This window comes from Sitophilus oryzae, unplaced genomic scaffold (assembly GCF_002938485.1).
Source record: "Sitophilus oryzae breed Bouriz unplaced genomic scaffold, Soryzae_2.0 scaffold_170_pilon_pilon, whole genome shotgun sequence".
In the NCBI taxonomy this organism is placed as follows: Eukaryota; Metazoa; Arthropoda; class Insecta; order Coleoptera; family Curculionidae; genus Sitophilus; species Sitophilus oryzae.
Genome location: NW_022146402.1, coordinates 582,614 through 608,637, shown reverse-complemented (window position 1 = coordinate 608,637; position 26,024 = coordinate 582,614). Strand labels below are relative to the sequence as shown.

At 35.3% G+C, this 26,024-nt stretch overlaps 1 protein-coding gene across 2 annotated transcripts; it reads left to right on the top strand.

Annotated features, from left to right (window-relative positions):
• The first annotated feature begins 47 nt into the window (after window positions 1-47).
• On the top strand, window positions 48-19,127 carry LOC115881234 (protein Smaug homolog 1). 2 transcript variants are annotated; one of them, XM_030898650.1, is made up of 6 exons: window positions 48-603; window positions 687-815; window positions 1,084-1,584; window positions 5,767-6,391; window positions 7,981-8,179; window positions 18,631-19,127. In XM_030898650.1, the coding sequence occupies exons 3-6, from the start codon at window positions 1,087-1,089 to the stop codon at window positions 18,956-18,958; spliced, it is 1,650 nt and encodes a 549-aa protein (XP_030754510.1). In that variant the 5' UTR covers window positions 48-603; window positions 687-815; window positions 1,084-1,086; the 3' UTR covers window positions 18,959-19,127. The 2 variants fall into 2 exon arrangements, with proteins under 2 accessions (XP_030754510.1, XP_030754511.1); XM_030898651.1 differs by having other exon boundaries at window positions 673-815.
• Window positions 19,128-26,024: the final 6,897 nt, after the last annotated feature.

Sequence of the window (26,024 nt, the reverse complement as noted above, 5' to 3'; positions counted from 1 at the left end):
TAATTTTACTTTAAAAAATAATTTTATTCATTTGTGTTTCCAAGTAACATTTTTAAAATTTTCAACTAAAAATGCAGTGCGCTCTAATTTGAGACACCCTGTACCAATTTTTTACTAAAAGTACCGTATACAGCGCCATCTTCCGAATATTACCCAAAATTTTATGGTTCTATTCAAACCTATTTTATAAATGTCGATAATTTTACAGAATCCATAGAATCACTAACTGACTGAATCTGTTTTTAATGTTCGATTAAAAAGAATTATTGTTTGATTCTCTGGACTCCAGATGCACTAAATTATTTCATTTCTACAAACATACAAGTATAAAATGCTTATTTTTATGTTCAGTAGGTCAGTCTTTAAAGTTCAATTTTACGTGGTGGTATATTTTCAAAAATTATTTGCACATTTGCACCACAGATTTACCACGGTATTTGATTCAATACCCCTGTCTCCTGTCATTTCTGTTTATTTGTGGGTTAAGAAATATCAGCTGACATTTATTTTTTTTATATTATTAAAATTTGGTGAATTTTACCTTTTTATTGTATTTTTTATGGAAATAATTCTAAGGAGTAAAAATACGTGAATTCGACACCTGTAAGTAACGTTTATGGGGCTATTGTTGATTATTAAAAACTATAGTATTATACTTTATTCAAGCAATAGTTTAAAATTTTCAGTAATGTTTGGAATAACTCATTAACAGGATACTTACACAGGTTCTAAATATTTAAGGAAGGTATTTGATTTAAAAAAGAAGCAACACGTTGGAAAGTTCTTTAACTATAAGACTGTTGTCTTGAAAAAAGGTATGTTTAAAGTTATTTCATTAGTCCCTAAATAAGTTATGTAGAAGCGTTTTATAAATATCTTACTCTTAATAATATAGAAAAGTTTTATAAAATAGTTATAAAGTAGCATTCAGAAGCAGTGTTATATTAAATTTACTTGGTCAGTAGTACCTCTAAAGAATTACTTTATATTTAAAAAACATATATTTGACACATTAACACAGTAAACAAAAAATTAATTCTTTTGTGCTAATTATTTACTAAATTATATATTCTTTAACTGTAGATTATGGAGTTCGAAACAACGAAGGATTTTTCGGAATTTTGTCAACATCTTAGTGACTTACGGGTGAAATTTCAAAAATGGGACAGCTGCGAAAAAACTGTGGCACTTTATTACTTAATGGTTGGATTGCCCTTTTCAAATGCAAAATTTCTACAGAATGCTTTAAATCAACTGCTGCCAACAATTAATACAGCCGACACTCAAAGATTGGAAAATAATGCTAATAATCCAGCTGTAATTGATAGTTTCTTAGCAGAAACTCCTCAAACGGCTTTGTGTTTATTGTTACATCATTTGCCAATGCTTAAACCAGGAAATAGGGAAGCGGCACAAACATATTTGAATACCATAAGAAGAATTTTGACAGAATTTATAACGCCACCATTTAAGAAGATTTATAATGAGTGCGTGGAAATTATGTCCTATGTATATATTCACCCTGCCTTTGATAAGGACGACAAGAGGTCTTTCAAGCACCTTTTGAAACAAGTTATAAATAAGGTAAGTTATTCAGTATTTAAATTATTGTTATTAAGAAGCCATTGTCTTTATCTGCAATATAAATATTTATAAAGTGTGTCCAACAAGAAATGAGAAAATTACAATATCCGAAGAAATATCAGAAATATATATTCTACTTTTGAATAAAAAATTACAGACGCTGACTGTCACTGTCATCTTTTGTTGGACAGAGTTGGGACATACTATACTTGTACTATACTTAAGTACCTACTGTTTATTCCTTTTTGGCAGTTTTCTTATACTTAGTTTACTTTTCTTGGAGTGTTATATCTCTTTATTTATATGGCCAATGGTTTGGTAAGTCTTCATTTTTTCGATTTATTATAATTTTCTTCCAAGCAAATGAAATTTTGAGGGTAAAAGTTACCACAAGTGCGACATATTTTAATGTTAAAAAAAGTGTTGACGTATTCATCAGGGACGTGTATATGGATTATCACTGGAATATTTTTTTAAGAAAATAAATGCGCGACACTAACTTTTATTTCTCTTGTTAGAAAAAATGTGTAGATTGTTAATGCCAATTAAAAGTTCTTTTGATATTTTGTCGTTTTCATCTTCTTGATGAGATAAACGCATTTTTATTAGTTTACCTTAATCCAAGTCTAATACAACATTTAAAATTTTTCCATTTGGATGTGGTTTTTTTTATGATCGAAAAAAACGGCGTCAGCGATGGCTATGAAATGAAAATCGCTCTCATTTTATATGTAAAAATATACGGGGAATGTAATTGATGTTCGTTTCCAAGCCAAGTGAACGCCGTTTTTTTTTCGGCACAGTATCAAATTTCAGAAGCTTCTATGTCTCACTAGTCAACTCGTATACCCAACAATGTTGCTGTTTGCAGACAACTTATTTTATGAACGGTTTTAAGAATGGCGGAAAGTAACCCCTAGCTATAGCCAATTTTGCAAAGGTAGCTGTTGATCCATTGGTAAGGCCGTCGCGCGTCGCTTCGAGAACGAGAGGTTCCAGGATCATGTCCCAACCCAAACCATATCTTTTTATTTTTTTTACTGCTGTTTTTAATTTTTTTTTATTTATTTACAGTTGTCGGTAATAGCAGCCAAAATACGCCGTAGGCGTGTTTTGATTGCGTTGTTTAGTCTCTGTGGTAAGTTTTTTTTGTTTAGATTGCACGCGAAACACCCGATCGATTATCGTTTATGCGCGTGCAGAACTGCGAAATTAAGGGACAACAAACGGCAACATTGTTGGGTATGCGAGTTGACTAGTTGACTTTGGGAAGCTAGTTTAAATCTCTAGGTAATTTCGAGTAATTTTGTTTTTTGACAGTTAAACTTGACAACATCGTTTTTTTGCTCGCACTCTGCGTCAGATCCATTTATTAGAATAGAGCTTCTTTGAAATACTGGGTGATACCCTCCTCGTACAAAAAGAAGTATAGTACTGTATTGGCATTATTAAATACCGTTTGATCGAAAAAAAAACGGCGTTATGGACGGCTGGAGAAAGACAATCGATGATAATTTTGGCGAGGTCAATCTCTAGACGTCATTTACTAAAAATTGACATAAAACTTCAGTCAAAAAATAACATTAATTATGAAAAGATTAAAAAAGGATAGAACGTTTCCAGACACGCAAATCTATTTCTAAAAAAATATTTATTCCGGTATTTTAAACTATATCATTTAAAAATTAATTACAATCTTCTTAGGACCAACTGGCAGTCGTCTAAGGCTTGACCTCGCCAAAATTATTATCGATTGTAATTTCCCAGCCGTCTTTGACACCGTTTTTTTTTCGATTGTATGGTATATAACTAAAATTAATTCGATATATAGAATTATTATACAGGGTGTCCCAATATTCCGTGGACATAGAACTACTGCATATTTTTGGAATCAAAATAAGTTCATTGGTCACAATTTACCGTATATTTATAAAGTAAACATAGTGTCTCCAAACTACATTCTCTGAAACCGAGCCGGTGAAATGGGTATATAAATCCTCTGAAGGAATTTGGCATAAATCGCTCAGTTAGGCCTGCGCAAGCGTAGTGCGCAAGCCCGGATTTTGAATTATAGATTGAATTACCGACCAATATGAGACTAGACGCTAGCACCAGCTGTTCATTCGTACAACTTCCTACGGCTTTCGTTTGCGTTCCCGTTTGACAATTATTGGCTAATCCTCAGAGTAAGGGCTAATCGATATTTGGAATTGTTCGTCTGTTGTCTGCCTAACAGACGAACTTATGCGAAATATACATGGACCGGTTATCTAGTTGTCTCCACAGACCACAAACATTTAGATTGGCAACTCTCGTCATTTATCGAGAACGCGTTTTACAGCATTCAGTGAGTTGAAGACGTACTAAATCTTCATTTTTCCCGCCAGGTGCTGGGAATTTAAAATTGAATTGCATTATTGCTTTTTTACCAAACGTGAAAGAATTAATACTGTTTTTTTGTTAGTTTTCTGTAAGATATAACTTTTATTCTACAGAAAACTAAAAAAAAACAGTATTAATTCTTTTACGTTTAGAAAAAAAACAATATGTATATATAATATTTCTAATAAGACGGATACGGAACAATAATACAAAAACCAATATGAAACACAAAAATTATATTAAAAATCATCAAATAATACTATAATATTGTCCATTCAACATTTGAATAAAAATAATTCGTTATATAGATTAGTACCTGACATACACATTATACAGACATTTTACATTATAATATAAACAATATTTATCAGCAAAAGCAATCAATAAAAACATTAAACTTTATAAAGGGACTTGTTTAATTTTATTTAAGGCTTTTATGTTTTACTTTATTTTTTTAAAATACTTCAAATGCAAGTTTTTTTAGAGGATCTCCTGGACTTGCATAACCCTAAAAAAATACTACATATACGAATTTTTAAACGGGTCAAAAACATAAATACACTTACCTCTTTATCCATTGGCATACTATGCAAAATGGATGATCTACTAGAGAGGATTTACAGCCCAACACACAGCAATATAACACCATTTTTAAAAAGTCAACACAATAACACTTCGTAACAATTACAAAAATTTAGATCAAACCACGAACAAGCCCAAAGGACGACGGTGATAGACTGAACATTTTTAAAATTCAGCCGGTCGCCCTTCTTTTGACCAGGTACCAATCATAAAACAGAAAAATTTTCATTGGCTGTTGCTTTCTCCCGCCAGGCGACACTAGCGCACGGTGTCTTGAAGTCGTACTAATTTCGTGGTTTGACGTTTCGCGGAGAGTGCGCAGGGCCTGGTTGTCTCTAACTCGGTTTTAACTCCAACACATTGCAGGGATAGGTGATAATCTGTATATAATTTAGATGTATATGCAATTTACCTCTGTACAAAAGTGTTTCGTTTGTTCGCTAGAGGGCCATCAAACTTTAAAAAAATAAACCCATTTTTTCAGATATTTTAGGAACCGTTATTCCGATTTGAATGAGATTTTGGGTGTCTATGTTTTGCTAAGTACTTTCACATTTGGTATTCACAAAATTTAAGAAAAAGTACGGGAAGGGTGAAAACTACCCCCACCTCTACATCAATTTTAGTATAAATATTTTCCGATAAATATTTTCAATATAATTTGTGATACTAACATAAAATTCCATATTTTTGTTAACTAGATTATTAGAGCATAATAGATTTTATGCGCCTCCATAGCTTGATGTGACAAAAAACATTTTTTGGAAGTCCCCTTTGAAAAAATAATTTTTATTCTCAAAAAGTATGCACGGTGGCGTTTTTTTTTACAACAGACAAAAAATGTAGTAAATACTAGAGGGACCTTTTTACTAAAAGAAAATCGGCCGTCGGTGGCTTTGGAAAATATTTATACTAAAATTTATGTAGGGGTGGGGGTTGTTTCCACCTTTCCTGCACTTTTTCTTGGTTTTTGTGAAAGTCAAATGTTAGAGCATTTAGGAGAACATAGACACCGAAAATCTCATGGAAATCGAAATAACGGTTATCTGGTTTATTTTTTAAAGTTTGACGCCCTCTAGCGCACAAACGAAGCACTTTTGTAAAGAGGAAAATTGTGTCCAAAGAACTTATTTTGATTCGAAAAATACGCAGTAGTTCTGTCTACGGAATATTGGGACACCCTGTATTTCAAATGCAATAAACGACATCTTGTTCTAGGTGAGTCCCGAGAATTTTGTACATTCGCCAGTCAGCGAGATAATCAGCGATAGCGGAAGCGACAATCCAGATTTAATAAACAACAACAAAAAACGATCGAACAGTTTGATACCCGAATCGACGTACGTATGTGATATAGAGAACTGGTCGTCTCAAGAGAATCTGGTCAACAGGTTATCGAAACCAAGAAGTTACTCGTTATCGTGCGAGAAAAACACTTTACAAATACCCCAAATTCACACGAGCAGTTCGGAGACGAAACTTCAAGAGATCATAATCAAGAACAATTTGCCCATTATGAAATCTATCCTGTCGTGGTTGAAGTCGCTTCGGTTGCACAAATACAGTTGGATATTTAACAATTTAACGGCAGGTCAAATGCTGAATCTCACGGAGGACTATTTGATAGGAGTGGGCGTGACTAAAGGTGCTAGACACAAGTTACTGATAAGTTTGGAGAAACTAAGGGGACGAATGAGGGCGCTCGAAGACTTGGAAATGGCGGTTTTGCACGGAGGGGATTTGAATAAAGCTTTAAAAGAACTGAAATCTATTTTGTATACGCCTTTGCAGATTTCTATGGGAGAAGATTTGTATTCTCAATTTGTCAGAGTTATGGGGAAAGGTAAGCTTTTAAGAATAATAAAACGAAATTAATTTCATAATAAAAAATGTTTATACCTATGTGGCCGATTCATCTCTCCAAAAAAAATCTTTTATGGGTATTTCACCACTGCACTGCAAGAAAATCTACAAAATAAAATAGTTATTTTTTGTTTTCAAAACCAAAACACTTCTGCGTTAAACCCAAACGGAAACTACTTGCCAGAAGTTATGTTTACAGTTATACAAATTTGCCTGACAAAGAAAAAAATGCTTAACGTTTCGGAAAATTTATCTCTTTCCGTCGTCGGAAGCAAAAAAAAATACAAAGAATAAAGAAAAAAACTATTTAAAATATTTAAATTCAACTATTCGAGAACACTTTACTTTTTTAAAACAGATACGTCTACAAGAAACCGTTGACGTTCTGTTAAAATGACATTATATCGAGTTAAACTTCAAAATTAACAATTACTATATGATAAACAATTACTTAATAAGGTAAAACCAAAAAGCCCCAAACTTTCTGTATGATTATTTTTAAATTTTACGTATGTTATGTTTATTTATGTTATGTTCTGTCAAAGTCAAAGAAGGGATTGCCATACATTACTAACATCTACAGATGCATGAGAAGTACATTTATTTTTATTAAATTGGATTAAAAAAACCTCTTTTATTTTTCTTTCAGAGGCTATCGCTTCTTTCATTATAATTTAGGCGTGATTAGATGTGAATTTTAAGTATCTATCTGTGTTTGTGGGTTTTCTGTAAACATCTAAAATTAGTTTATTTTAAAACTTTGACACTAAAACATCAAGAAATGGCAAACGATTACGTCTCTCTACTTCTAAAGTAAATTTAATGGTAGTAGGTTTGCGAGAATTTATATAATCCAAAAAAATGTCTATTTCAGAAACGTTATGTTGCCATATTGCAAAAACATCATCAACATAACGCAGCCATATTACAGACTTTTTTGAAAAATTATTTATCGTATTATTTTCAAAATATTCCATAAAAATATTACTTAACAAAGGAGAGAGAGGTTATCCCATTGCCATACCGAAATCTTGTTGAAAAAATTCATTATTTAATTGAAAATAAGTAGTTTTAACACAAAGTGTCAACAATTCCAAAATACTATCTATGTTTAATTTTGTTCTATCTATTAAATGTGTATCTTGTTCTAATCTATCCATAACTATTTTAAGCGATTTATCTACCGGCACATTAGTGAAAAGACTAACAACGTCAAAACTAACCATTAAACTGTTAGGTGTTATATTAAATTTTGATTTTTTTTTCTATAAAGTGTGGTGTGTTTTTAATGTATGAATCGGTGTTATTTGTAGTCGGATTTAATATGTCTAGTAAAAATTTTGCTAACGGATGGCATGGAGAATTTATATTATTGACTATAGGTCTAAAAGGTATACCCTGTTTGTTTATTTTCGGTAAACCATATAAATGAGGTGGTTTACTGTAATAGTCATTTTTTAATTTTATAATATTGCTATTGTTTGTTCATATTCTTATCAATAATTGCCATAGCCGAAGTTTATAAGATCTAAGGCCATAGCTCATTGCCAATCATAAAATTTGTTACAGTTTGTGCGCAATTGTTGACGATGCGCAATCCATCGGACGAAAATCTAGTTTTGTTCAATTCAATGTGCGAAAAGGCTGAAGATATGGATGGATTTACCTACGACCATAAAAAGAAGTTGTCGATGTGGCGGGAACAACTGGCAGTCGGTTCTAACTTACCAATTTACCCCCAAGGAAATTGTTGTCGAAAGAGTATAAGGTAGGTTGACATTTTGTATTTCATCATATAAGAATATACCGGGTGCGTCTCAAAAGTGGCTCACCCCTATAACTTTTTTTTTCAGATAAAAAAACGAGATTTGGTATGTTAGAATAACATAAACTCGGATTTAACATAAATTAGGATAGATTGACGTATTCAGTTGTTTTCGGTCACTTCCTGTTTCACCGGAAATGACAACAACTTTTGATTTTTAAATGGCACCCTCGGTATATTTTTACTTTATTTGACAGAAAATGACATTCTGAATAGAATGACATATGATATGTCACTTTTGACATTTTTGCATATCGTCAGTGAAACGTGATATCCTGCTAACTCCATTTTTTACGTTAATAAGTTTTTTTATACCATTAGAAAGAGAAAAAAAATACTCTTTAAGTAGGGAAAGCAAACACATTTTTTCCCATTAAAGAAGTTTTTTTATTTTAACTCAATAATATCTGCTAACTCCTAGTGATCTGAAATAGCCACCGAAATGCTGCTATCTCCGTAATTTCCGTTACGATCACGCTAAAGCAAACACACAGATTCTTAGTCGTATGTTTTTTTAGTACAGGACGTCGATCCAGGGTCGCACTAGGCCAAAGGGACCCGGGTGGCAATGTAAGGAGGGGTCCGTGTGTTTTTTTGCGTATTTTTTCGCCTTACATTTTGGTCAATTTTTCCCTATTATATACAGGGTGAGTCTTAAATAAGTGCAAATATTTTTAGGGTGGTATATTTCGACCCAAGAAACACGATTATGAGGTTTTTTGCGCGAATTATTTTTTTTAATTTGGAATTTTTTAAAAAAAATTGGATTTTTTTTTTAATTTTTAGTTTAAAAACATACCTTGTTTGTAATATGGTAACATAGGTAGTAGATTAAATTTACAAGAAAGAAAATCCAATATATGATTCTCAAAATTATAGCAAAAAATTGGAAATTTTAAAAGTGAAATAACTCGGTTGTTTTGGATTTATTTGAAAAAAAAGGTAAAGAGAAAATATGTTTCTTTTATCGAGATTTGAACATATTTGCACTTATTTAAGACTCACCCTGTATAGAACTCAGAGAACTACTCTAATGCAATGTAAACCAATGCAATGCAAATTCCATAATGCAATGCAAAAGCAAATATTGTTAAGAATAAATAATGAACTATAAAGGGGGCCCGCTAACTATTAGGGGGCTGGACCCCCCCCCCCTAATAGTTATCTATATAATATGGCCAGTCCGACCCTGCGTCGATCCGTTCTGTAAATACGGGGTATCCGTAAAGGGTAAGGGGAAAAACGAAATTCTCTATATACGAGCAATTCATCGGCGTGCTATAAATAGTTTAAATAACATTACTGCAGGGCAAAATAGATAGTAGAAGAGGTGAGGGACACCGACGAACCTCATGGCTGAAAAATATTAGACAGTGGACGGGAATGACGACCGTACATCTATTCAGGGCGGCTGTCAATAGGATTATGTGGGCCAACATGATTGCCAACATCCATAGAGGATAGGCACTGAAAGAAGAAGAACATTACTTACTTGTACAAGAATTTCCATAATACCTAATCAGTTTTATTTTTTTTCGGCGTTTTTTCACGTAAATGATCCAAAATTTTTATAAAAATTAAAAAAATAAGGAGAAAAGTAATAAAAATTTAATAAAATCACGCACTGGTCTTCCAAGCTCGGTCTACTACCGTTGTATAAAAATTAGGATAAGCATGGAAGGATTCTACCATATCTTCTAAGAATTATAAGTTTAATTTTTAAATTATTTTCATATTCATTAAGTCCAAAATTCTGCTACTTCAGTTCTTTAAAAAAGCAAAAAAATTTAAAATTTTTATTAAAAATTTTTTCGTTTTTGGACTATGTTTGTTTTGCTTCTAGACCGACGATATTATAAATATATGGTTATGAATATCATATTTTTTAAATTTAATTGATTATTTCTAAATCTGTTTGGGTAATATTCATTTCCATTTTCAAAATTTCAAACAAAAGTTGCTATCTCCAGAAGTATATTTTTATTTCTTATTTCTGCAAGACGAATATCTGCTATCTCCCTATTGTGCCTGAAAAAAATGACGTAACACGATATATTGAGTTTTATTGTTCCCCGGCAAATAAAATTCTTATCTCCCTATCATATTAACGCATCAAAATACTTCCTACATGTGTACCGTAGTTTGGGGCGAAATTGATAACCGGGGGCGAAATTGATAATTACATGGTTTAGTCACATTTTTAAATTTAGCGCCAAATTTATGCAACTAGAAGCAGTGGTGTGCATCAGTCTTGTTTAGTAAAGCTTTGATGACAAGACGTATGCAGTCGGGTGTGCCATTTTTTATCTATTTTTTGCAAAAAACGCGGTTAAAATTTTAATTTTAGTTAATTAATTTTGATGCACACCACTGCTTCTAGTTGCATAAATTTGGCGCTAAATTTAAAAATGTGACTAAACCATGTAATTATCAATTTCGCCCCCGGTTATCAATTTCGCCCCAAACTACGGTACATATTTTTTTGTACCGTTTTTTTGATCTCCTGTAAAATTAGGAATAATGGAGTTAGCAGTTTATCACGTTTCACCGACGATATGGTTTATTTGAAATTGTAACATGCGGTTCATAACGAAAATTTGCCTCGAAATACCAAGTGTGTAGTATCAAACTCTTCGTAAAAATATGCTTTTTCCGAATATGCTAATGAGCCACCCATTTGAAAAAAATGAGATATGATAAAAAATACGATTTGGGCATCTTTTAACCGGCCAGGACAAAACACGAAAAACATTAGACGATCAAATTTCAAATTGATAGTCATAATATTGTCTCAATAATATCTCTATTTGGATATACCAGTTGTTTACGATATTCTCCGATAGTGGCAGCATCGGCGGAGAATGCACCAAGCCTATAGAAAATCTTTATCATTTTCTAGAACGCTGGTTATTTGACATAATTTGACACAAATAATAAATATTAATTTGACAAGAGTTTAACAAGTTTCAAAAATCTTAAGTCGAGTTCATATGTATCTGCCTAACTGCAATAGACAATTACGTATCTGCTTAACCAAACCAATATAGTCTGTCCAACGACAAGATCCTTGACAGTGATAGATGTGTCTGCCATTTTAATTTCAAACTAGTTTATTTTATTTTACAAAGAAATAAGTTGGTACAACTGGAACGCATAGCAGGAAATTAATATATTTAAAATTTGACTTATGATTACTTCAAAATATTGTGAAAAAAAACTGTATAAAACTGAAAAAATGTAATCGAGTTATATTATTTAAAAAAAACCGGTATATGTGTTACTACAAAACACCACATACCAAAAAATATAAAAAATAACTTTTTCTTACTTTCAAGTTTCAAGAAACTTCCCGCATTTATTATCATATTTATTAATATAACTTTTGTATAAATACAAATTTGTAATATTCCACAGGAATAAATAGAACAACATAAAAAAAACTATTTTATTAATAATAACACTTACCAAATTTTATACCTTAAAGGTTGATTAATTAACTTTAATCTTAATTTTTTTAAACCAGTACCTTTTGACATTATTTTTCTGCAGTACTAAAATCCATTATTTACCTATCGTGTGATGTCGATATTTTACAGCTACTCCTGTAGCCTGTAGTATATGTTTAGTACAATCCTGCACAATGTTGCATAATATACGAGATGGTCTACGACAAGATGGTATACAAACTTTATTGATGGTAACTTTATTGGTGTATAAAGCTTGATTTTCATGCATCCGTTATCCGAGTATACGATGATACGATATTAATTTTATTGGTTGAATTTAAAGAATTCGATTGGCTAGAAATGGTTAACCAATCGAAGCCTTTAAATTCAACCAATAAAATTAATATCGTATCATCGTATCGTCGGACAACGGATGCATGAAAATCAACCTTAAGACTTTCTGCCTGGATAGCGAGTATTAACTATAAACTGTGCTCTGGGTCTACAGTTCTAATTTTCCCTCGATTTTTCCTCCACTTGACTTGAAAAGACAAAAAACACATCTAATAACATGAATAAAAATGCATCATCTTCCAAAACGCAGATATTTGACATAAGTTGACACAGAATTATAACCTATAATTTGGCAAGACTTTGAAAAGCCTCAAAAATCTAAAAGCGAGTTCATACGCATCGGCGTCCTTTTGTCGTTCATCGTTCCGTCAAACCAATAAAATTGAAATATGATTTGTCATTTTTGAAATAAACCAATAAAACTGGTTAAAAACAACAAAGAGACGACGCATGACGGATTTATAATTAAACCAATCCATAGTTAACTTAAAAAATATTAGAAACTTTTTTTAGTAAAATATTGTCAAGAAAAATGGCGCATCCGCCAGAAATTAAAAATGTATTACTGGTTGCCTGCACAACCGCAACGTATCCGCCAGAAATTAAAAGACTTTTTCAGGCGCCATCTTTTAGTCAAGTCGAGAAGTAAGGGAATCAGACAATAGAATTGTCTGGTATGAAGAAGTACGCTTTCCGAGAATTGGGGAAATTTCGAGAAGCAGTCAATAGAGTATATAAGCCGGAGCCATCGACAACTGAGACAGTTTTTGAAATTTGAATATACCGCGTGGAAATTGAAAATCGGACAATTTGGTGAAGGAATCTTATAAATAGTTAGTTGTTGTGTGTTATAAGTTAGTAATTGTGTATAAAGTGAGAAAATAAATTCGTTAAGTATTTTATCGTGAGTTTAAATTAGTGGACCCACGGAATCCGTAACAATTGGTGTCGGAAGTGCGATTCAAGAGGATTTTAAGCAGAAATTAAGTGGATTGGAAGATTTTAGACCGAATTAGAGTATTTTTATGGTTGGTACAAGGGAACAAGCGAAGAAAATGGAGGAAGTAAGCAAATTATTGGGCGATTTTATGGAGAATATGAGAAGAGAGAAGGCAGAAGAACAAGAAAGACTCCGTAAAGAACGAGAAGAAGAGCGAGCCCGACTAGAAAAAGAGAAAGCAAAAGATAAAGAAGAGGAAAATTACAACGACAAAAGAAAAACAAGAAGAACAGGACCGGCTTGAGAAGATTTTCGGAGATTTGAAATTCCAACAACAACAAGATAAACAGGAAGAACAGGACTGGCTTGAAAAAATTTTCCAAGATTTGAAAATTCAACGACAACAAGACAAAGAAGAAGAACAGGACCGGCTTGAGAAAATATTGGGTAATTTGGAAATTCGTTTGGAGGAGCGACGTCAGAGAGAAAAGCAAGAAGAACAGGACCGGCTTCAGAAAATCTTAGAAAATCAGGAAATTCGACTTCAGAAAAGCTTCGGAGACATGGAAAAAAAGCAACAAGCAATGTTGGAAATGCGTTGCCAGGAACAGCAGAATCACTTCCAAGAAGCCGTAGAAGATCTGGAGGAACGCCTTCAGCAAAAAAATGGAAAAATTAGAGATGGACCTACAGAAGACCAAGGTACAAGTAAGGACACCTGGCGTTCATGGAACTGCGAACCTCAAGGCCCCGACCTACGATGGGCAAACCACCTGGACGATGTACCACCGCCAGTTTGAAGCAGCGGCTGCTGCCAATGGATGGACTGACCAGGAGAAAGCAACGGTACTTGTCATCGCGCTGCGTGGCCCTGCCCTGGAACTCCTTCAAACTATTCCTGCAGCCCAACAGCAGGAATACCAAACTTTGGTCGCTGCACTGGACAGAAGATATGGCGACCAACATCGACGCCAACTTTACCACACACAGATCAAGACACGCCTGCAGAGGTCCGGAGAGAGTCTTCAGGAATTCGAAGCAGACTTACGTCGCCTGGTACACCTAGCGTATCCAGAAGCACCGGAAGGATTTAGGGAAGAACTGGCTGCTCAGTGCTTTATCAGCGGACTGAGGGACAACGAATTGCAGAGGGCGCTGCAAATATCCCGATTTTCTACCAGCAGCGAAGCACTGGTCAGGGCGCTGGAAATCGAAGCTGCATTTAGCGCCATCCCTAGACCGAAGATAAGATCGGTAACGGTTGAGGAACAGCCCGGAAGTTCTCACAGTTTGGAGGAGATGTTTAGTAAACTATGTGAGTTACTAGTGAACAAGAGTAGCAACAACACCCAGACAGAGAGCTATAGAAGATCACAGGACATAAGGTGCTATAGATGTGGCAGGAATGGCCACATCAAACGGGATTGCCGCGTTCATGCGATCCCGTTCAGCATCCAGAGAACGTAGGCACCAGGAAAACTAAAATCAGTCAATACTAAGGGGCGAGTATTGACTGGGGAGAACAGAGCCCCCAGGATTTTTTCCATTAGGAGTCTAGGAACAACCGCTGACAGCTTGGTGATCGACGGGAAAGTCAATGGAAAGGGAATTCGAATGACTGTGGATACTGGCGCTATGGTATCGTTGGTGCGGGCTAACTCAGTGCAAGGATTGAAGCTGATGTCTCTGGGAAGAAGAGTGTGTTTACGTACAGTTACGGGGGAAATGGCCGTTGCACGGGGAAAGGCTATCGTCGAACTGAAGTTAGGAAATTTGAAGTTTCAGCATAGCGTCTTAGTGGCAGATATTGAAGATGACTTCATCTTGGGCATGGATATGATTCGTCAACATGGATTTTCGTTCGATCACCAGAGAAATATCTTAAATATTGGATATGAAGAGTTCATGTTATCTCCAGACGAGGGACCAGGCAGAATGGATGTAAGATCAGCGGAAACTGTGGTGATACCTGGTAATACCGAGAAGATCGTATTCGGTAAAGTGGAGAAAATCGCTGGGTGCTGTGTTGGACTGGTAAAAAGTGGCGACAAGAAACAAGATAGGTACTTAGTAGGAAAGTCATTGGTGAACACCGACAAGAATATACCGATCAGAATTGCGAATGTTTTCCCGAATTGTGTCAAGATTCAAAAAGGTGACAAGATAGCCATCTGCGAACCTGTAAGAAGTGTCACCCGATGTGATGAAGTGTCGTCAGCTGTTACACAAATGGCATCCAAAGAAACACTAAAACATCTAGAACAGCCATGGGATCACCTAACATCTGAGGAGAAACAGAAGGCTAAGCAGTTCCTGCGAAAGCATGGCAGTATTTTTGAGAAAAATAACAGTGGAAGAACGGATTTTGTGAAGCACCGGATTAATACTGGTCATGCTCAGCCGATTCGACAACGTCCTAGAAGGGTGCCCCTTTCCAAACAACAAGAAATGGAGACAATGGTAGATAAGATGCTAGAAGATGGAGTTATCGAAGAATCATCGAGTCCATGGTCATCTCCTGTTGTTTTGGTGACGAAGAAAGATGGTAGTACACGATTCTGCGTGGACTATCGGAAGCTCAATGACGTCACTAAGAAGGACAGCTACCCACTGCCACGTATAGACGACACGTTAACCACACTGGCAGGTTCGTGCTGGTTCTCCACTCTCGACTTAAAGAGTGGATACTGGCAAGTTGGTCTGGACGAGGAAGACAAAGAAAAGACGGCTTTTTCTACAGGAAACGGACTATACCAATTCAAGGTCATGCCGTTTGGATTATGCAATGCTCCAGCCACTTTCGAACGTCTCATGGAGGTGGTGTTAAGAGGATTAACTTGGAAAACGTGCTTGGTTTACCTCGACGATGTATTGGTTATGGGAAGAACTTTTGAGGAGCATTTGCGAAATCTAGAAGAAGTCTTCGGCCGCATACGGAATGCTCACCTGTACTTGAACCCGAAGAAGTGTAGCTTATTCCAGCGACAAGTGGAATTTTGGGCCATGTAGTCTCAGCAGACGGAATTTACACTCGACCAGAAGAAAATCGCTGCAATCAAGGATTGGCCTAAACCTCGCGACAACATGAACTTAGAAGTTTTCTGGGTTTATGCACCTATTACAGAAGATTTGTCAAGGGATTTGCCAATATAGCTGCACCCTTACATAGACTTACAGGTGATGAAGTCGGCTACGAATGGAACACCGATTGTGATGTAGCCTTTGGAAGACTTAAGGCGGCTTTATGTTCAAGTCCTATTCTAGCCTACCCGCAACAACAAGGGAGGTATATCCTGGATACCGACGCCAGCAATATCGGCATAGGTGCAGTGCTATCACAAGTGCAAGATGGCGAAGAACGAGTGATAGAATATTACAGTCGAGTTCTATCCAAACCAGAAAGGAATTACTGCGTTACCCGGAAGGAGCTGCTAGCAATTGTGAAGGCAGTTGATCATTTCATAAATACCTGTATGGCCAAGAATTTTTAATTAGGACAGATCATGCGGCTCTCAAATGGCTTATGGAGATGAAACAACCTGAAGGCCAAATAGCACGATGGCTCGAGAAGCTCCAGCAGTATCACTTTACCATCCAACATCGTGCTGGGAAGATGCATGGTAACGCAGACGGTTTATCCAGAAGACCCTGTCAAACCGATTGTAAGCACTGCTGTAAAACGGAACAACGTGAAGGCACTGTCATGATAAGGAGTTTTAAGCTTGGAGCTGATGAACAGTGGACGACGGCACAGTTGAGGAAAGACCAAATGGAAGATCCAGACATCGGAGCAATACTAGGGCTCAAGGAAGGTAACGGCGAGAGACCACCGTGGCAGGATATTGCGGACAGAGGGCTAGTTTTCAAAGCTCTCTGGGCTCAGTGGAATTCACTGGTTATTGAGAATGGATTGTTAAAGCGCATGTGGGAAAGTGCGGATGGCAGGACAGTAACAACTCAGTTACTGGTACCAAGGAAGAAAGTTACCCAGGTATTGGAAGAAATTCACGGTGGTAAAACTGGAGCCCATCTTGGGGTAAACAAGACCTTGAGCAAGCTGAGAGATCGTTTTTACTGGGTGGATTATTGCGAAGATGTCAAGAAATGGTGTCGACAATGTAAAACTTGTGCAGCCAGCCAAGGACCAAGCACTCGCTCTAGGGGAAAAATGAAACAATATAACGTTGGACTGCCATTCGAAAGAATCGCTGTTGACATTGCAGGCCCATTCCCTGAAACGCACAAGGGCAACAAGTACGTTTTAGTAGCGATGGATTATTTCAGTAAATGGCCAGAAGTTTTTGCCATTCCAAACCAAGAAGCATCGACTGTAGCTGAAGTATTGGTCAATAATGTCTTCAGTAGATTTGGAATTCCCTTAGAGCTTCACACTGACCAAGGAAGGAACTTCGAGTCAAGACTGTTCCAGAAGATGTGTGATCTGCTTGGTATTCACAAGACTAGGACAACAGCTTTACATCCGCAGTCTGATGGGATGGTCGAAAGATTCAATAAGACCATTGAAGAACACCTCTCGAAAATGGTGGCCGAACATCAAAGAGATTGGGATCAACACATACCGCTGTTCCTAATGGCGTATAGAAGTGCAGTTCACAACACCACCGGACTTTCACCATCGAAGATTTTATTTGGTCGAGAATTACGGTTGCCTTGTGACTTGGTGTTCGGATCACCAGACGACGGCACCACAAATGTAGAGGACTACGCGGATGAACTGAAGGAAAGGTTAATGGAAATTCATAAGGCCGTAAGAAGTAAGATTACGCTAGCCAGTGACCGGATGAAAGCTCGTTACGACCTCAGAGCCAATTCTACGGGATTTCAACAGGACGATATGGTATGGTTATATAACCCACAGCGCAAGAAAGGGAGGTCCCCAAAGTTAACTCCAGCATGGGAAGGTCCTTATACAGTCATCAAGAGGATAAATGATGTTGTGTACCGGATTCAACGCAGCCCTAGAAGTAAGATGAAAGTAGTTCATCTGGATCGATTGAAGAGATACCAGACAGGAAACCTTGATCGGGACGATCAAATTTGAGAAGGGGGCAATGTCAAGAAAATGGCGCATCCGCCAGAAATTAAAAATGTATTACTGGTTGCCTGCACAACCGCAACGTATCCGCCAGAAATTAAAAGACTTTTTCAGGCGCCATCTTTTAGTCAAGCCGAGAAGTAAGGGAATCAGACAATAGAATTGTCTGGTATGAAGAAGTACGCTTTCCGAGAATTGGGGAAATTTCGACAAGCAGTCAATAGAGTATATAAGCCGGAGCCATCGACAACTGAGACAGTTTTTGAAATTTGAATATACCGCGTGGAAATTGAAAATCGGACAATTTGGTGAAGGAATCTTATAAATAGTTAGTTGTTGTGTGTTATAAGTTAGTAATTGTGTATAAAGTGAGAAAATAAATTCGTTAAGTATTTTATCGTGAGTTTAAATTAGTGGACCCACGGAATCCGTAACAATATATATATATTGGTATAGGACGTCATCTGGCTTTTTTCTGTCATCGTCTGTCGAAATCTGCCCTGAGTCGTAAACCAGAGTATAGATGGTGCTTTACGCTATAATCGCTACAAGTCTACGGTTTGAAATAATTATCTAATTTGTTTTTTTTCTGTTTCAGGAATAAACAGACGAAAAATCCGAAATCCTATATATTTGAAGCGTCGGTCGATCCGTCGTCAGGTACCCAAAAAAGTTCTTCGTACCCGAACATGCAGAGCAGTTCGAGTTATTTAGGCCATAGACATTCCGTGGATAGTGTCACGTTAAAAAGCCAACTGTTGCACATAAACCCCGCGAGTTCACGCGAACCCTGTCCTAACGATAAATGCGGTACGAACTCGAGTAGGCTGAAGTCGAACTGTCAGTCTGTCAAAAACAATCTGGACATCGAGAGTAGTTTAGAGTCTTTATGTATACAGATGATGGAGCACGCGTTAGGACCGTAAAGTATATTTTATATTTATTGACTGTTGACAAATTTATTTTTTTAGAGGCTAGTCGTGTTCTGTTTGCTAGTACTACAATTTTTTGTAGGAAAATGTTGATATATATGTGATGTGATGTAATTTAAGCCAACTAATGTTATGTTTTTAATAAAACATCTATGACAAGATATTAGTGTGTTTTTATTTTAGTTAATCAATACCTGTACCTGAAATAGAAAAGAATTATTTTGCGTTTGCCTTTATTTTGCGTAGATTGGAATGCCGGTCAAAATTTTGGGTCGCGATCATTGTACGCGATCTGGCGCTGCTATAACGGTTGCTATTTAGGTTGCCTAACCTAAGAACAATTGTAAACAAAAACAGAAATAATTTTCTCTTGTCAAAGTCAGAATCTTTAAAAATTATAAAATATTCCAAAATCTAAACCGCTCTCATTGAAAAAAATCCGTAAAGTGTTTAAAGCGTCCATTTTATTATTAATTTAAGTTTTATTTACTCAAATCCGTGATAATTGTGAAAATGTGACATTAAAAACTTAAAAGGCTGTGCTGTGAACTGTGAACTGCAAAAACCATGGCATAACCTAGGGGCATAACGTCGGTTTCCAATGTTTCATAGATATTTCATACATGTCTTTATATAAAATAAAGTTTCTTGTATGTAACACACTGTATTTTATTTATAAAATTAAAAGAAACTAATAATAAATTTGAATAAATAATAGGCCTGTTTGTTTTTCTGTTATTATCGATTCTGAATCGTCCTAGAACTCTCCAGCGCATGCGCAAATGAAATAATGTCTTCATATTTCCTTCTGCGCAGACGCATCACAATTCTAGGACGGTTCAGAATCGGTAATAACAGGAAAACGAAAAAAGCTAATATTTAGCGATATAATTCCGGAAAAAGCCAAACCGCTCCGAAATTTTCAAAAGCTTTGGGTCGTGACCGTTGCAAGTATAGCGCCAAATAGTGTTTACATTGTCCTTATGGGCACTTTCCAATCTAAACTTGTTTCATTTATCTGTCAGTCGGCCTGACGATGGAGATAAATCTCCGAAACCGGTCGTCGAATGGCTGTTCCCTTCAGTGATAAACTTAATGCAGATTATAGCATACAAGTAGGGGCTAGGCCTTATTTTTGTTTTTTGTACTTTGTTTAACAATTATTTTATTTTTGCATTAAAAGTATTATATTTTTCAGGCGGCTACCTTCTCGGGTTTATTGTGCTCTTCTGTGATTTTTAGCTTATATTCTCCAGTCTTATCTTTCTCAAAAAGTTTAATAACTAAAATAGGAGACTGAACCCTCTATACAGGGTGTTTCAAAAAACATGTGCCATCTTTCACGGGGAGATTCCTCACGTAAAAATTAGACTTTTTTTTATATAAACATAAGTCCGATTCTGCTTTGTTTCGTAGCTACAGAGGGTGTTAAAGTTTTAATGATCTTTCGATTAAGTAATTATAATTTTCTTCCAAGTACTTTTAGTGATTTGAATGACATTTTTAGGGTAAAAGTTCCTATAAGTGTTTTTGTTTACATATTTTAATGCTAAAAAAGTGCCAATAAATTCATCAGGGCATATAGGTTATCACTGGAATATTTTTCAAGAAAAAAACATGTGCGCTACTGACTTTTTTCTTTTGATATAAAATTTGTGTAATTTTAAGTTTAATGCCAATTAAAAGTTATCTCTTGATATTTTGTCCAATTCGACCTCCTTGATGAGATAAAAGCAATTTTATTAATTACAATTAATAAAATTAAAATAATAACAAAATTAATAAATTACATATTTTACCTAATTTATTATTAAATATTATTACTATTAGTCCAACATATATACAGCAATTTCAAATAAAAAAATAATGGTATTTAAGATAATTACCAAAAACCTATTTTTAAAAAGTTTTAACATCCTGTAACTCTAAAACTATGCATTCTGTATTTTTCCATACCCATGTTTATAGAAACTTTTTTCACATTTTTTTGATGAGGAATCAATGAGTACCTACTTATTTAAAACTTTCGCAAGTTAATGATATTACATTTTTTTAAAGGTTGCTATTAGATTTGGATCAAGGCAAATTAATAAAATTGCGTTTATCTCATAAGGAGGAGGATGAAATCGACAAAATATCAAGAGACAACTTTTAATCGACATTAGACTGCTTACACTATTTTGCTAACAAGAGAAAAAAAGTCAGTGGCGTACATGCTTTTTTTAGAAAAATATTCTAGTGATAACCCATATGCACGTCCCTGGTGAATATGTCGACACTTTTTTAGCTTTAAAATATGTCGAATTTATAGTTACTTTTACCATCAAAATTTCATTCGAAACGCTAAAAGTACTTGGAAGAAAATTATAATAAATCAAAAAAATATTAAAACGTTAACTAACGTTTGGTAGCTACAGGGTGCTACCAAACAAAGCAGAATCAGAAATAAATTTTATTTTTACGTGAGGAATCTCCCCACGAGAGATGCCACATGTTTTTTGAAACACCTTGTATAACTCTTTGTCAATAATGGATTATTTATCATTGACTAAATGCTCCTCTACACGTTGGCCAATGCATGTGCCAATATAGCTAGTCAGAGCTTATGGCCAACATTTAGAGGGAACTATTGGTCATGTTGGCGGCATTGGCTGAGTTGGATCAAGCATTGGTGATCGATCCGTTTGTTGTCTCATTTTTCAAGGCACATCACATGAAGTTGGTCTTGGCGCTGGCAGATGCGTTCACACGTTGGTTGTACTGACTGGTCGATAATTTACTGTGTGCATATTTACTAATAGTAAGAGAGCTAGAAACGTCGGGAAAATAAGTATTTTAAGACGTCTGGCTCTTTGATATATCTTTTACTATGCTTTCTAGAACAGCATGCGGCCCGTCTGGCTGCCCGTAAACGTTGCGTGCCCTGCTGCGCCTGCGCCTTGAAAGATAATCCTATATTTTTATTAGTCCTTTAAATTCTGACCCGGTCTCGAACTCTGAATTTTCGGTTCGTAGTCGGAAACTCTACGCGCTGCGCTTTGGAGACTTATTCGATTTATATTCAATACTAGAATTTAACGGAGTTACAAAGTCACGGATAATCCCGACCAATCAAAACAAAAGGTTACTATTTTTTAGGGCTGTAACGAGCCCTGTTTTTTAACTTGACTGAGTACTCGGCTAAAGGTAATGGCCGAGTACCTACTACTCGGCTGCCGAGTAGTGGAATTGTCGGGTTTTTAATAGTCTTAACAGTTATGGGACCTTTATCAATATATACTAATTATACTATACACCATAACATAATAATATTATATTTTATACATAATATAAATATAAATATATAATTTAACATTAAAGAAAGCTAGTTAAAATTCCCGGAATTCCCCGGCCTTAAACCAATGACCTTGTTTGTTTTGCCCATGATTGGCGAGCGGCTGGGATTCCCCGACTACAAACCAATGACTTGGTTTGTTTTGCTTATGGAGATATTGTTTTGTTCTGTGGTTCCCCATGCAAACTGATATTTCTAATGTGCTGGATTCTGAATTGATCAGAATTGATTCTTTTGAGGTGCGGTGGCGACGTTGATTTTGTTTTAAGCAAAACTTATATGTGTAACTAATTTAAAAGTGAAAAATAATTCAAACAATTAATAATACCCTTTAAAGTTATATTAAAATGAGTGACAATGCTGACCTCTTTTAGATTATAAGTATTAAATTATTATTTCACTCTGTTTGTGTTATTACTTATACTTATTATTATATTACTTTGCTAAAATACATTAATTAAAGTTATGAATGAATAACTTTTTGTTTATTTTATTATTTGCTACTGTGAGTCTCATTTCTTTCTGTTTTGGACATGCATAAATGAATTGTTTCTATTACTATACTTTACTCGGCCTACCCGACCGAGTAAGGCCGAGTACCGAGTACATTTTACTCGGTTAAAATTCTGGCCGAGCACTGAACTACTCGGTACTCGGGCAGCCCTACTATTTTTGTCTTGTTGCTCATTACCGATCAGCAGCTGATTGTTAAGACTTTTTTTTAAATTTTCTATTGCGATGTATATTCAGTATCCACCACCTTCTTTTTGCCGTTTTCTTTTGGCAAGTCTGAGAGTGCATTGATAACTATTTCGTCCACATGTTTAAATTTATGTCAATGATGACAGGTATTGATAATTTAGATTCCAAATATCTCGAGAACCATTACTCTTGGCTATTTTCACCAAGAGACATTTTTTACGTAGCAAATCACGGAAATGTATATTTTTTCACACAGTAGTTTTATACAGGTAGGGACGGAAAAAATCATTAATCTTCAAAACAGTTAAAACCTTTTAATAAAGGGGTCATATTGACATTAAAATCAAATTTCTCATGTCATAAAACTCCCAGACACCAATTTTCATCCAAATATTGACGTTACTTCAGGAATTATTTAGAAAAAATCGAAATAAAAATGAAATTTTTACACCATCTCCGAAACTAAGCATTTTAGGATATATACGAACTTTTTACTTATTTTTATCTGCAGAATATGCTGCCGAAGTTTCCGGAATACAGTTCGGACCACCCTGTATAGAATAATATTCCCACAACTCCTTCAAACTTCCTGAGAAAATTCTTTTATTTTATAACAAAATGTTAACGGCAGGTATATTTAGAGGATAAAGGATTTCTTATCATACTTACTCAGTTTAGAAGCTTTATAAAGCAGATAATAGCTAGTTTACTCTGAGGTAGAAATAACTTTGTAGATAGAGCCACTTGCAGGATAATTAAAACCCTTATATTTTGCTATTAACAAAGTTTGCAAGTGACAGATTTCTCTTTTTTATATCTATCCTTTACAAGAATAATTTTAGTTTGAAGCGGTATTTTCTAGTTATTTTATCTATTTGATGTATCAAATATTCTTCTAGCATTTAGCTCTCTGTAAAGAATATTATTATCTTAGGCTGGGATGCACACAGAAAGGGCAAAATTGTTTTTGTTCTGGACAATGTTGAAACGTTTTTGTCTTTTATAAAAACATTATATTTTGAAGAGAAGCAAAACGTTTCATTTGCCAGATATGCACCGCAGTAGATACAGAACTGGTCGTGACTAAAGATGATATATGATAAATAGACCAGTCGCGACAAGTGGTTTTAGGTGGAAATAATTAAGGGCAAGCTGCAATAACACTTATTCTCTTTGTTTTGCTTTGTTGAATACTTTGTTGAAATTTGCACGGTCTATCGATCCCGGATTTGGCCGCCATATTGGAAAATCCTCTCAAATTATGACATTTTTATGATTTTTTTTTAAATAACTCGGTCTGGGTGCACTGTACAGAAAATTTGCAAGAAACCAAAAAGAAAGCTATTTGAATTCTCTACAAAATAGGTCCTATTCACCGATTTCGTGCATGAACAGGTTAACGAGATACAGGCGCTTAAATACAAAGCATATATTTTCTAGTGGTTCATTTAATATGAGAAACCGATTCTATGTAACTTTGAATAATTTGCCAGTACAATTTTTTTTTCTTGTGCTCGTTTCCACACCACCTGGCGGTAGAGCACTCGGCGCACTTTTTTTAAGCGGTTTCCCCTATAGGCCTAATCCACTTTCTTGCCGTTGCAAATGTTCTTTTTTTATATCCATATGACATGATATGCTTTATAAGTATGTGTTTTCACTCTCTACTTTTTTTATGTAGAAGGTTGATCAATTGACTCATCAATATATTCTTCATCGACTTCTTCGTCCCCTGGATCTTCTAGAGTTATTTCAGAATTTGAACACGCTTTTCCCTGGCACGAACCGTACACTAACGAACAGTGTAATCCTGCTTTTCTGCAGCTGCAGGCTGCGTTGCAACCTTTTATGCATTTACAAGAAATCATCTTCAATAACTCTTAGGGACCGGCGTCTTGCAGCATAGGGATCGGTATAAGTCCATTCGACGACTGCTTCTAGACCCAGTCAGTGGGTATTTTTTCGTTACTGTACCATTTTTCGACTTGTAGGTATGTACGAAATGAGTGCATGCGAGCCGCATCTTCGGTTGGAGGAAGGGATGCAAGATTAAATAAACTCTTTGTTATAGATTGCGCAAGAAATCGATGTCTATAGATGTGTAGTGATGTGTCGTTGCTCTTTGACCCATAAAGTGCAAGAAGAAATTGAATTTCAACTTTGGCTATACTTTCTGGAGTTGCATTTGGGTCTCTAAAACAGTAAATGGCAGTTTTCACACTTGTCTGATGATTTCTTAGAACCTTAATGAACTTCATTTTACCCTGCCTGTAAATTGCTGAAGTGGTGTCGCACCCACTAAATGCATGTAAAAACAAAATGTTTTCTTTCACAGCCGTATCCAATATTGATGCAGAGGGTGAATAGAGGGTATTTCCAGCTTTTTCCCTTTCCTTGCTTTGAAAAGAACTGGTTTGCGTAATTGACCGCACCCCGGCTGCCGTCTCGCGCTGTTGTCGAATAGATCAAGTATCAAATTTAATGCTAGCGCACATTAAGATGTATTTAAAAATAAGCTTTAAATGTTATTTGCTATAACTTTAGAACTGATAAGTTTACGAGAATAATTAATAGAACCTTTTTTGTAGAGAATTTAATTTGCTTTATTTTTGGTTACCTGCATTTTTTTTCTACAATGCACCCAGACCGAGATATTTTAAAAAAATCCATAAAAATGTAGTTATCGACCGGCCAAATTCGGGATCGACAGACCGTGCAAATTGAATATATCATTCAGCACATCAAAACAAAGAAAATAAAAAATAATTCAGCTTGTCCCTAATTATTTCCATCTAGGCCGATTTAAAACGACGCACAGTGCTTCGAACATATGGCTCTAAAGGACAAAAATGCAGAACTTCTCTTTTACTGTAGGTAATTTATTTAAACTAGGTTTATTTGACACAAATGATGAGTACTCTCATTGTACTAAATGATGATGTTCTTAGTCCCACGTTTATGAAAAAAAATCTTATAAATAATAAAAATGTTAGAGCTGTGTTCCATCTAAGGAAATAATAATTT

Coding starts and splice junctions, on each gene's coding strand:
- LOC115881234 (XM_030898650.1), top strand. CDS start 1,087: ATGGAGTTCGAAACAACGAAGGATTTTTCGGAATTTTGTCAACATCTT. Junction 6,392..7,980: donor TGTCAGAGTTATGGGGAAAG/GTAAGCTTTTAA, acceptor AATTTGTTACAG/TTTGTGCGCAATTGTTGACG. Junction 8,180..18,630: donor TGTTGTCGAAAGAGTATAAG/GTAGGTTGACAT, acceptor TTTCTGTTTCAG/GAATAAACAGACGAAAAATC.